The following is a 13,986-nucleotide window of genomic DNA, read 5'->3' as shown; positions in this document are numbered from 1 at the left end:
TTAAAGATGAGCTAATGATCATTTTTCAGAAATGTTTCTAAGTTTTTAAGTCTTCTGAAAAGTAGTTTGGCAGCACAGCAAAGAAAATAAAGAAGTTCCTGGCCCAGTTTCACAGGTCTGAAACAAGCCAAAGAGGAAGAAAATCAAGACAGGCTTCTTTCACTTTCAGAAGTCCTTGATGGAAATGAAGGAGTTATTAGAGCAAATAAGAAGTAATCTTAGTTTAAAGAACTCAGAGAATACCTCACGAACTTCATCAACAGTCTGGCGACACAATATCTTCTGCCTCCAGAGATACAGCCTCTGTATGAATTGGTGTACTTCAGTGCTGCTCACACCCTGCTCCATGAACCGCCCTACATGCTCCTTTTAACAATCCTTACTATTAGCTGAAGAACGAAGCTCTGAAAAATGAGGAAAGCTATATATCAAAGATTGCCCCCAATACCTGCACAGCACATAAACTGCACCTGAAATCGAAGCAGGCAAATCAACTTCATGGATCGATCAAAAGCCTTAGGAACATTAACAGCTTCTAAAGAAATGGATGTAAATTCCACACTCTCAGAAAATAAGTGCATGAAATTATGCATTCTTGGTTTATTAAAACTGCTTCTGAATTAGAATGTTTAAGATTTATAAAACCTACCAAAAAGAAGAATGATCATGTGGCAAGAATCCCCACGTGATGTTTCATCAGAAAATACATGTGCTACTTCATACAGGTGGATGTCTAGATACCTTTGGGTCACTGCTGTTGCTTTCAAAAAATTATTATGAAATAATAACAGACTCTTTCTTAAACATATGTAATATATGCATGTAATAAATGCGTTTACCTAAAGGGGGAAATGTCATGTCATAAGAACGATCTTTATCAATAAGATCAATTGATGAAATCATAAAAATTAACATCACTAAGAAAACTTGTGACTCATGACTTTAAGGAATTTTGTCTTTCTCTTACATTAATTGTCAAAGTAATGCATGCTACTCTTCAAATTGATCTATATGCAATCCCAATGAAAATCCCAGCTACCTTTTGTGCTGAAATTGAAAGGTGATCCTAAAATTCATATGAAATTGCAAGGGACCCAGAATAGCCAAAACAATCTTGAAAAAGAAAGTTGGAGGACTCCTATTTACTGATTTCAAGTTTTACTACAGAACTATAGTAATCAAAACAATCTGATATTGCCATAAGGACAGACATAGAGATCAATGGAATAGAATTGAGAGTCTAGAAATAAACACATATTTATGGTCAACTGATTTTCAACAAGGGTACCAAGGTAATTCAATGAGGAAAGAATAGTCATTTCAACAAATGGTGCTGAGATACCTGGATAGGCATGTGTAAAGGAATGAAGTTGGACCCTACTTCACATCATCTACAGAAATTAACTAAAAATGGATCACAGCCCTAAATGTAAAATCTAAAACTATTTTTTTAAATATATTTTTTTATTGATTTCAGAGAGAGGAAGGGCGAGGGAGGGAGAGAAACACCAATGGTGAGAGTCATTTATCAGCTGCCTCCTGCACGCCCCCTGCTGGGGATCGAGCCCACAACCCTGGCATGTGCCTTAACCTGGAATCGAACTGGGATCTCCTGGATTATAGGTCGATGCTCAACTGCTGAGCACGCCAGCCAGGCTAAAACTATTTTTTTAAAAAGCTCTTAGAAGAAAACAGAGGAGCAAATCTTTGTGAACTTGGTTTCGGTGATGGTTTCTTAGGGCACCAAAAGCAAGAGCAACAAAAGGAAAAAGATAAATTAGACTTCAAAATTAAAAGCAACTGTCCTCCAAAGGGCACTATCATGAGAGTGAAAAAAAGCCCTGGCCAGTGTGGCTGGGTTGGTTGAACACTGTCCCTTGCGAGAGGTCGCAGGTTTGATTCCCGGTCAGGGCACATGCCCTGGTTGTGGGCTCGATCCCTAGAAGGGGGTGTGCAGGAGGCAGCTGATCCATGTTTCTCTCATCGATGTTTCTTTCTCCCTCTCCCTTCCTCTCTTTCTAAAATCAATAAAAAACATATTTTGAAAAAGAGAGTGAAAAGACATCCACAGAATGGGAGAAAATATCTGTAAGTCATATATTTCATAAGGGACTTTTATCTAGAATACATAAAGAACTCTTACAACTCAACAATAAAAAAATCCCAATTTAAAAATGGACAAAGGATCTGAATAGACAGTTCTCCAAATAAGATATAAGAATGGATAATAAGCATGTGAAAAGGCCCTCAACATCATTAGTCATCAGAGATCTGCAAATCAAAACCACGATGAGCCCAGATGAGCCCAGCCTCCGGTGTGGCTCACTGGTTGAGCACTGACCCAGGAAACAAGAGATCACAGGTTCAATTCCCAGTCAGGGAACCTGCCCGGGTTGTGGGCTGGATCCCCAGTGGGGAATGTGCAGGAGACAGCCGATCAATGATGTTTCTCTCTCATTAATGTTTCTATCTCAATCCCTCTCCCTTCTTCTCTCTCTAAAAATCAATAAAACATTTTTTTTAAAAAAAAAACAACACAATGAGATACCACTTCATGCCCACTAGATATATCAGTGGTTTTTTTTTTAAAAAAAAGGAAAACAGAAATTATTGCCAAAAATATGGTAAAATTGAAACCGTCATTCATTGCTGCTGGGGATGTGAACTGATGCAGTTGCTTTGGAGAACAGTTTGTCAGTTCCTCAAATTGTTATACAGAGTTAATATATGACCCAGCATTTCCACTTGTAGTTACATACCCAAGCAAGAGAACGGAAAACATACGTTCACATAAAAATTGGTACACGAATGTTTATAGCAGCATGATTCAAAATAGCCAAAAAATAGAAAAACTCAAATTTCTATTAACTAATAAATAGATAAAATAAATAATGTATAACCATAGAATGGTATATTATTTGGCCATAGAAAAGAACGGACAAGCCACAACATGAAAGAACATTATGCTAAGTGAAAGAAACCAGTCACAAGATACCACATATTAAATGATTCTGTTTATATGAAATGTCCAGAATAGACAAATCTATAGAGATAAAAAGTAAATTCAAGGTTGCCAGGAGCTAGGGGGTAGGAGGTAGAGTGATAGGTATATAGGGGGTGATAAAAATGTTCTGGAATTTGACAGTGATTATAGTTGCACAACCTTGTGAATGTACTAAAAACAACTGAACTGTACACCTGAAAGGGTGAATTTTACAGTACATGGCCAAACCACAACCATGTAGCTCTAAGCAATAACAATGCCTGCTTCTCAATTTCAGTTACAGGAATGATGAAACATTAGCAAAATGGAAGTTTGTGATAGATAAGTAGGAATATGATCTTTTTCTTTATTTTGCATTCTACTATCTCTGATCAACTTTATCTTAAAGTTCATATATACTTATTATTTTAAAAAGTCAATTGCTTTTATATTTTCCTTAAGTAAATGTGCAAACCTTGCTCTAATTTTAATAGTTTTTCTGGCTCAAAAATCAATCACAAAGGATTGATTATATTACCAAATTAATGAGAGAGAAAGAAGGAACATGGTATTTTAAAAAGTGAATTAATTATTCAGCCCCATAAAGAAACTTACTGCCATTATTTCAGCATTCATATCACTAATAAATCAGAACAGAGTTAAATATAGTATTCAACTATTTTAAATGTATCAGAATTACATTAATATAGTTTAGAGTGATCTAAAATTTTAATTCTGCAGAGAACATTAGTTTACATGAATTCTGACCTGGATCTAAACTTCAAATTATTTGAAAGCTACTTAAGTGCAGCCAATTTAAAACTGAATATACTGCAGCATGTTTTTTAAAAATTATCTGCATATAGAAATATGGTACCTAAATTTAAAAAATAGAAAGAAATATGCAAATGTGACAATTATTGCTTTATTAGTGTGGCCAGATCATTAAATATAGCCAAATTACTTTTCACAATGGTTGTACTAATGAGGAAATGTTTAGTAACGATGTATTCCATACCCTAGTATCTGCATCAAAGTAGCTGCATGTAAGCAGCTTTCAAAAAATCTGAATTTTAGATCCAGATCATAATTCATGTAAACTAATGTTCTCTGCAGAATTTTCAGATCACCCCAGAGAAATCCTTATCTCATACATACAATAGAAAAGTAAAAAACAATGTTGAGTAAAAAAAACTAGGTGCCTGAAAATGCTAATATAAACCACTCATACCAGTTTATAAACATGTTAAGTAATACTACATAAATGCATATACAAGTAGTAAAAACATAAAAACATTTATAATATAAATATAACTTCAGAAAATGGAAAGAAATGTTATATGGGGCTCCAATTGTATTTGTTTTACTTCTTTTTAAAACTCCAAAACAAATGTGGCAAATTTAAAAACTGACAAAGGTGCTAGATTTAAAAATGGACATATTTTGGGTACTCTTTCAGTATGCTTGAAATATTTAAAATTAAAGAAGTCAAATTTTCTGCCCGGCCGGCGTGGCTCAGCGGTTAAGCGTCAACCTGGGATCCAGGCAATTGGGGTTCGATTCCCGGTCAGGGCACATGCCTGGGTTGCGGGCTCGATCAATGACTCTCTCATCTTTGATGTTTCTATCTCTCTCTCTCCTCTCCTTTCTCTGAAATCAATAAAGATATATTTAAAAAAAAAAAAAAAAAAGGTCAAATTTTTTTACACCAAAAGCAAGCAACAAAAGCAAAAATAAACAAGTGGGACACTGAACTAAAAAGCTGCACAGCAAAGGAAAAACCATGACAAAACGAAAACGAAACCTACTGAATCGGAGAAAATGTTTGCAAATTCTATTTCTAATAAGGACTTAATATCCAAAATATATAAAGAACTCCTACAACTCAATAGCAAAAAAACCCCAATCAGATTAAAAAATGGAAGAAGATCTGAATAGACATTTTTCTAAAGAAGACATATACATGGCCAGCAGGTATATGAATGGTTCTTAACATCATTAATCATCAGGGAAATGTAATATCACAATGAGTTATCACCCCACACCTGTTAGAATGGCTATTATCAAAAAAGACAAGAAATAATAAGTGTTGGTATGGATGTAGAGAAAAGGGAACCCTTTTGCACTGCTGGTGGGATTATAAATTGGTGCAATCATTATGGAAACCAGTATTGAGGTTCCTCAAAAAATTAAAAATAGAAGTACCACATTACCCAGCAATGCCACATCTGGGAATATATCCAAAGGATACAAAAACATTAATTCAAAAAGGTATCTGCACCCCCATGTTCACTGAAGCGTTATTTATCCAAGACAAGGAAACAACCTAAATTCCATAAATGGATCAACAGATAAAGAAAATGTGCTGTGTGTACACAATGGAATATTATTCAGCCATAAAAACAGAAGAAAATCTTGCCAATTGGAACAACATGAATGGACCTTGAGGGCATTATGCTAAGTGAAATAACCCAGACAGAGAAAGACAAATACCATATTAACTCACTTATATGTGGAATCTAAACAAAAAACAAACAACCCAACTCAAAGATAACAGAGCAAATTGTTGGTTTCGTGGGTGAAAGGGAGAGGCAGCAGGAATAAAGGAAGGCAGTTAAAAGGCATAAACTTCCAGTTATAAAATAAATAAATTACAAAGATATAATGTACAGCATGGTGACGATAGTTAATACTGTACTGTATATTTGAAAGCTGCTAAAAGAATAAGTCTTAAAAGGTCTCATCACAAGAAAATAAAATTTGTAACTATGTATGGTAATGAATGTTAACTAAAGTTACCATGGTGATCATTTCGCAATATATACAAATATGAAATCATTATATTGTATACCTGAAACTAATAAGTTATATATGTCAATTATATTTCAAAAAAAGGTCAAATTTTTAAAAATAAGTACATTTTATTTTTGTTTCCATATCCTGAGAAATAAACTATTATGCCTCAAGTTATCTTTGCTACAAGTAACATTTGCCTAGATAGTTCTTTATCTCTGAGCTAAAAATATTAAGATGATTAAGACAGAATCCCTTAAATAACAAAAACCGGCATATCATTACTATGAAATCTCCATAGGTCCTGAAAATAAATCAGTTCATTAAGAAAAAATTCTGAAAGTCTGTCAATTTTACCTGGCCTTGCATTTCCGGTCTTACAGGATATGTACTTGGGTAAGGAGCCCTAGGGCGGGCAGGAGAATTCCAGTAGTTAGAATTGTAGCTAGGATATGGTGGCTGCTCCTAAAACAAAACACAAAAAAAACAAAAAAAGGAAAATAAATGCACTTTTACTAACATTCTTACATCACTCTGAAAAGTTGATAGCAGAAAGTATAAGTTTCAAAAAAGAAGAAAAACGCACTAGAACCTCACTATAAAATCACTCATTATTAAAATGATGCAGATATATTATATGATAAATTACATGCCCTAGAACACATCAGTGTTGACTGTCTAGTAAAAGCCTGTTCTTATGCATTATGCCAAGGCTACCCGACCAAATGATATATAAAGGAATTCTATTATGTCAAGATGATTAACAAAACCAGAGACATTACATCCTTTATCCCTCTCCAACCACCAGCCCCATCAATACTAAATTTAATTAGTGCAGCACAATTATAGTTCTTTGCCACTGTTAAGAAGAGTAGTATTTACTTATCTCAACAACTTTGGAACTTGAAAGTATTACTACTAAACTTTTACTTCAAATACATAAAACTTCAATACTCAACTTCTTTGCCTGGCCACTCTAGTTTTTTTTTCATATTCCTCTACTCTCTGCTATGGCTCAGTTTTGTGTTGGCAACCTACAACTAACTTCATATCAGAAATTGATACAGAACAATTTAGTGATTTTATCCAAGGAGAAAATCTAGCTATGATATTAATCTCTACAGCTTTTAATTCCAACTCAAAGAGTTAATGCAATTATTTGCAATAAGCCAATGAACTCTGATAAGAGTCTGGTTTAATATATACATTTGTTGTCCTATAAGCTGTTAATGTGCTTTGAACTTTATAGTTTCAGTATAGTTTTAAGCTTAAACAGGATCTTTGAATTTTTCCCCAACACTTTGAATACGGTTTCACAAAGAAATTTACTGGCAGTTGTGATCACTGAGAGTTTATCACCATCTCAGCTTAACTGCACTACTTATCAGTTTCATAAAACTGTTTCCAAAGCCTGTAATTATTCCATAGGACAGTATACAAACTGGGCAAGTAAAGTTTCCTTTATAATATACAGAAAATAGAATACAGAAAGATTAAAAAAAAAAAACAAACTTACGGGCAAACTTCAGATCCTAACTACCAAATTTTTCTATCAGGCAAGTTACCCTGATTAATACACTCCCTTCTCCTAGTTAAGGAGTGAGCATTTGTCTAATTAATTGATTTCTCTCCACCAAGAACTTGAATCTTGAGCAAAGAGATGACAAGGGTTGAAGCTGACTCACCCCAGCAGTGGTAAACTAATACCTTATTCCTCAGAACTACCCTGGTTTTTGTTCTTTCCTACTGATTCTCTGAGGTACCCCACATTTTTACTACCTCTCCCCTCTCCACCCTTCCATCTCACCCCATCTATGTCCTCACTTCCTTCCTTACTCAGTTTCCCAAGTTAATCCCCTGCTACTCTTTCCCTCAGATATACTCACCCTACAACCTAACCCAGTTTAAAACCAAGTTATCCACTGACTTCACATCTGTACTTCATCTAAACATCTGGGGGAGAAAAACACAAGTACTATAAATTCATGACCACAAATCTCAGGTAGACAATCAGCACTGCCTAGTGACTATATTACACTTCCTTAGTATGTTCACCACACTCTCCAGAACAACCATTCTACTCTTATCTCACCCTTCATTTTTCAAATGATAACTTTATCTCACATTTCACTTAGAAGAAAAAGAAAAAGCAGCAGCAGCAATCAGACAGAAACTCCTTCATCTTACTAAATCCTCCAAATACTGTATCTGTCACTGTCTTCTCAGAAAGCATGAATGAAGTGTCTTTGGCCCTACTAACGGCCAATTCTTCCACACAGCTCTGGAACACATAATCTCTTCCTAACACTTTACTCCTGCAATTATCTCTATTCTTTCATGAATCATCTATTTCTCTTTGTAGAGCAGATTACCTCCAGGCTGTCCTCAAGACTACCTTAAACAAATACTGTTACATTTTTAAACTACCATAACTAACAGTGGGTAAGTAATTGAGTGTATAAATAACGAGATTAACAATAACCTGATAATTGAGAAGACGAGTGATGGGTATCTGGGGTTTCTATTATAATAGTCTCTTTCTTTTACGTCAGTTTGAAAGTTTCTATAACAAAAAGTTAAAAACTGTGGGGCAGGGATTGAAAGTAGACTTCCCTTAAATATACTGTTTTTTACATTTGACTTTAGAACAATTGTAAATATTTTACATAACTATAAAAGATAATGAAATGTTTTTAAATCCCTAAAAGAAAGTAAAACAAAACAAAAAATACTGAGTATTGAGTTGAAAGAACAACCTCACAAAGAGAAACTATTTCAAGTGAATATAAAGCACAGTAATTTGACTGACATCCCTACCGGGATATACAAATTTTATAGAGTATGGAAAACAAAAAACAAAAAAAACCACAAAACCTGAATTTTTTTCAGTTATCATATGAATAATTACCAACATTGTTAGTATTTTTTATACTTTGTGTGGGTACTATAGTTGCAAATGAATGATTATATTGTGTGGTTGGAAATCAGTATTTTCACAGTGGGAGATAAGAGATATAAGAATAATAAAATTTGCCCTGGCCAGTTTGGCTCAGTGGTTAGCACGTGTCTTCAGTTCTCTTGGGTATATACCTGGAAATGGAATTGCTGGGTCCTATGATAACTCTGTTTAACAATTTGAGGAACTAGAAAACTGTTTTCCAAAGCAGCTGTACCATTTTACATTCCCATCAGCAATGTATAAGGGTTCCAATTTCTCCACATCCTCACCAATACTTGTTTTTTCTGTGGTTTTGTTTGTTTTATAACCATCCTATTGGGTGTGAACTGGTATCTCATTATGGTTTTAATTTGCAGTTCCCTAATGACTAATGATGTTGAGCATTTTTTGTGTTAATTGGCCATTTATATACCTTCTTTAGAAAACTGTCTATTCAAATGTTTTGCCCATTTTTAAATTGGGTTATTTCTATTTTTATTGTTCAGTTTTAAGAGTTCTTTATATATTCTACATACAAGTGCCTTTTCAAATATATGATTTGCAAATATTTTCTTCCTTTTCACTTTCTTGATAATGCCCTTTGAACTACAAAAGTTCTTAGTTTTGATGAAGTCCAATTTATCTATTTTTTTTCTTTTGTTGGTTTTGCTATTGGTGTCTTATCTAAGAAACCATTGTCAAATCCAAAGTAATGAAGATTTACCCCATGTTTTCTTCTAAGAGTTTTATAGTTTTAGCTCTTACATTTAGTTTATGATCCATTTTGAGGTGATTTTTATATATGGTGTGAGGGTCCAACTTTATTCTTTGTATGTGGCTATCCACTTGTCATGGCACCATATGTTGTGCCATCGACTATTCTTTCCCTCCATTGAATGGTCTTGGCATCCTTGTCAAAAATCAACTGACCATAGACACATGGATTTATTTCTGGACTCTCAATTCTATTCCATACAGACATATGAGTCATATAAGCCTTTTTATTTCCTTTTCTAGCCCAAGTGCCCTGGCTAGAACCTCCAGTACAATGCTGAATAGAAATGGCAAGAGCAGATATACTTGTCTTGTTCTTGATCTTATGGGAAAAGCATCATCTTTCATCATTTAGTATGAGGCTGGCTGTGGGTGTTTTATAAGATGCCCTTTATCAGGTTGAAAAAATTTCTTTGTATTTCTGAAGCATTTTTATCATGAAAAGAGCACTGGATTTTTTCAAATGGTTTTTCCTACATCTACTAAGATAATCATAGGGTTGTTTTTTATTCAATTGACATGGTGAATTACATTAAATTGATTTTTGGATATTAAGCCAACCTTTTATTCCTGGGATAAATCCTACTTGGTTGTGGCATATAATTTCAAATTCCATTACATTATGGTTGGAGAACATACTTCGTATTATTTCTTTTTTTCTTTTTTTTAACTTTTTCCTGTAGTTTTGGGTTTTTTTTTAATATATCTTTATTGATTCAGAGAGAGGAAGAGAGAGGGAGAGAGAGAGTTGAAACATCAATGATGAGAGAGTCGTCATTGATCAGCTGCCTCCTGCAAGCCCCAAACTGGGGATCAATCCCGCAACCTGGGCATGTGCCCTGACGGGGTATTGAACTTTGATCTCCTGGATCCTAGGTCGTACTCAACTGCTGATTCATGCCTGGTTGGGCACTTTGTATTATTTCTATCCTTTCATACTTAAGATTTGTTTTATGGCTACTATATTATTTATCCTGAAGAGTGTTCCATGTGCACCTGGAATGTATATTATGTTGTTGGGTGGAGTGTTCTACAGATGTCTATTAGGTCTAGTGGTTTACAGTACTGTTCAGATCTTCTATTTCCTTGATCTTAGGTCTAATTATTCGATCCATTATTGAAAGTGGGGTACTGAAGTCTCTTATTGAATAATCTATTTCTCCCTTTATTTCTGTAAGCTTTTCCCTCATGTATTTTATTAGGTGCATATATATATTTACAATTGGTATATCTTCTGATGTACTGACCTTTTATCATGTCCCTCTTTATTCCTAGTAACATTTTTTTTTGTTTTAAAGTTTATTTTGTCTGATTTTTAAAAAATATTTTTATTGATTTCAGAGAGAGAGGAAGAGAGAGGGAGAGAAAGATAGAAACATCAATGATGAGACAGAGTTATTGACTGCCTGCCTCCTGCATGCCCCTTGCTGGGGATCGAGCACACAAACCAGGCATGTGCCCTGACTGGGAATAGAACCGGGATCTCCTGGATCATAGGTTGATGCTCAACCACTGACCCACACTGGCTGGGCTATTTTGTCTGATATTACTATAGCCACTCAGCTTTCTTCTAGTTACTGTTTGCATATTTCTTTTCCATCTTTTTACTTTTAAGCTATTTCTGTATCTTTAATTCTGAAGTGTGTCTCCTATAGACAGCTGAGAAAAAAAACCTCCTACTCCTATGTTTCTCCTTTACTCTCACACTACCACCACTCTCACACTTCTGATACCAGATATGTGGGGGGTTTTCCCCCCATACCAAGCAATTCTGCAACACCAGCTGGGTGTCATACAATTTAACTCAATTCTGACACTTTACCTGGAGATAGTGTCAGATCCCATGAGACTGCCCACCACTTCAAATGCCAATCCAAGTAGTAGGTCCCCAGGTTACCCACAATTTCTATCTGACTTGGCTACAAATCAGAGGTTCCTTTGGACTTGATTATTTGCTAGTATACCTCACAGAACTCAGGAAATACTTTATCAGTTTATTAAAATATATGATAAAGGATACAGATGGACATTCATATGAAGAGATACACAGGGCAAGGTCTGGGAGAGTCCTCAGCCCACGAGCTTCTGTTCCCGTGGAGCTGAGATCTGTCATCCTCCCAGTATGTGGATGTGTTACCAACCTAGAAGCTCTCTGGAATCTCATACTGTTGGGATTTTTATGTAGGCCTCATGTAGGCATGATTGATTATTAACTTCACTTCCACCCCTTCTCCCATATCTACAAAATGAGGAGCTGGGCTAAAAATTACAAGTTTCTAATCATGGCTTGTCTTTTTGGTAACCAGCCCCATCCAGGAGACCACCCAGAGTTGCCTAGTTTCCTATTGCTCAGGAAATTCCAAGGGATTTAGGAGTCATGTGCCAGAAACCAGAGTCACAGACCAAATATTAGAACAAAGGATGCTCCTACTGTTCTTATCACTTAAGAATTTACAAGGGTTTCAGGAACTCTATTTCAAGACCCTGAAGCAGAGACCAGTATATATATTTCTATTATTTCACAATAGCATATAGTTGGATTTTCTTTTTTTTAATATATCCTGACAATGTCTGTCTTTGGACTGTTTAATCCATTCACATTTAATGTTATTATTGATATAGATGAATTTATATCTTCCATTTTATTTCTTTTTTTCTAAATCTTGTGTCTGTTTTTGTTTTTTTTTAAATATGTCTTTATTAATTTCAGAGAGAGGAAGGGAGAAGGAGAGATAGAAACATTAATGATGAGAGTCATTGATCAGCTGCCTCCTGCACATCTCCTACTGGGGGTCGAGCCCACAACCGAGCATGTGCCCTGACTGGGAATCCAACCATGATCTCCAGGTTCATAGGTCGATGAGCAACCACTGAGCCATGCCAGCTGGGCTCGTGTCTGTTTTTGTTCCTCTATTCTCCCTTTACTGCTTTCTTATGCATTAAGTATTTTCTAATGTAGCATTTTAATTTCTTTAATGAGTATATGTGTGTGTGAGCGTGCATTATCTTTCCTTGACCACACCTAAGCTGTTAAAGCTCCACAAATTTCCAGCTGATTTCTCTGCTGTTTTCAACAAAACCCTGGGTCATAAGTTGCTCCACAAACTGTCCAACCAAATTTGGGCCTCTTGAAAGGGGCATGTCCCAAAGTTAGTGTTTGAGGTTTGTTCTGACCCCAAAGGGGTCATCCCAACTATCTTTTTCCCTGGTTCTCTGCAGCAAACTAGCTAGCATAAAGTTTAGTCTATTTCTCTAATGATTCTACCAATTCTCTCCCAATTGCCTTTTACAACAGCTTTCACAGTTTTTGAGAACATCCTTAGGCTTCAGCTTCTCCACACTCTGCTGCAAATAGTCAGTTCCTTTGGGGAAAGATTAGGAACTACCTGTTTCACAGCCTGCTTCTGCTTCTGGAAAAAATATCTGAGCCACACTCTGCAGCCAAGTTAGGGACAATGGTGTGGTTCTCTGAGAGACACCCCTGCTTTAAGAGCTGAGCACCTGGGATGGGGTGGAAGGGCAGTAGCCTCAGGCCTTCTCAGCTTGCCTTACAATCCAGACTAAGGGTAATCAGAGCCCCAGTACTCTCAGCAGTGCCCTGCGCAAGGTAAAGCCTCCCTCCCACAAGTAGGGCTGGGACAGAGGAAGGCAATCACCACTACCGAGCCACACTTGCCAGGAACTTGGCCTCAGCAAAAACAGCTGGGGGCAAGATGAAAAATGTTGATGTGCTGCCCCTCCCAGATGATAAACCCTCTGACTGGGACCTGGGGCAGGTTTTCTTGCTGCACCAGTCTGAGATCCAGTTTCTGTCTCACTGAACTGGGAGGGGGAGGGATGGAACAGGTCTTAGTACAAACTCTCTCTAGTCATACTGAGTTTGAGTAAATTTTATAGAATAAATGTTTCTTCATTTGCTATATTTCCTAAAGCCATTTCCAGAGACTTCAATTGGTTGTTTTTTTAAATATTTTTACCAGTTTTACTGGGGATTGGGTCCACAGAGCTCCTCATACTGCTATGCCAGAACTGCAACCTGGCATTATTTTGAACTTATTTTTACATATTAATGTAGGATTGTGCAAGTATTTATAATTATCTTAATATTGTTAGTGACCAAAATTTTTCATATAAAAGTAAAATTTCATACAAAGTAAAAAAAAAAAAATAACCTATAATGTTAAATTTAAATTAATGTAAATGTGAACTCACTTTTCTATTTAAAAATACTTATTTTATAACTCTGTCCAAAGCAATGACAACACAATAGGAACCAGTACACCTAGAATCCAAATGTAACATCTGAATCAGTTATTAAGTTATTGTCTCTCAACTCCAAACAAAGCATTCTATAATTAGCTCCCCTGATGCAGGATTTGGAGTCTGCAAATATTTCTCCTTTGCCACTTGCTTAACCATTTGCTTCTGCCAATAGTGGGGCACTAGGTTAGAGGTGGGGAGAATGGACTTGCTCTTTCCTGTTTGTTTGCTTTGCTTG

General features: G+C 35.8%; 1 protein-coding gene across 2 annotated transcripts in view; it reads right to left on the bottom strand.

Moving 5' to 3' along the window:
• The window catches only part of BAG4 (BAG cochaperone 4), a 30,294-nt gene that overhangs the window by 10,214 nt on the left and 6,094 nt on the right, over positions 1 to 13,986 (bottom strand). The window contains exons 1-2 of one of the 2 annotated variants that reach the window (XM_081127959.1): positions 6,134 to 6,213; positions 244 to 404 (exon numbers count right to left, since the gene is read on the bottom strand). In XM_081127959.1, coding sequence (XP_080984085.1) covers positions 244 to 348 — 105 coding nt within the window. In that variant the 5' untranslated portion in view covers positions 349 to 404; positions 6,134 to 6,213. Of the gene's footprint in view, positions 1 to 243; positions 405 to 6,133; positions 6,242 to 13,986 lie in introns of those variants that run through there. The other variant, XM_081127958.1, reaches the window with a different exon arrangement.

This window comes from Miniopterus schreibersii (genome assembly GCF_964146895.1).
Source record: "Miniopterus schreibersii genome assembly, chromosome: 2".
Taxonomy (NCBI): domain Eukaryota; kingdom Metazoa; phylum Chordata; class Mammalia; order Chiroptera; family Miniopteridae; genus Miniopterus; species Miniopterus schreibersii.
This window is presented reverse-complemented; position numbering and strand designations above follow the sequence as displayed.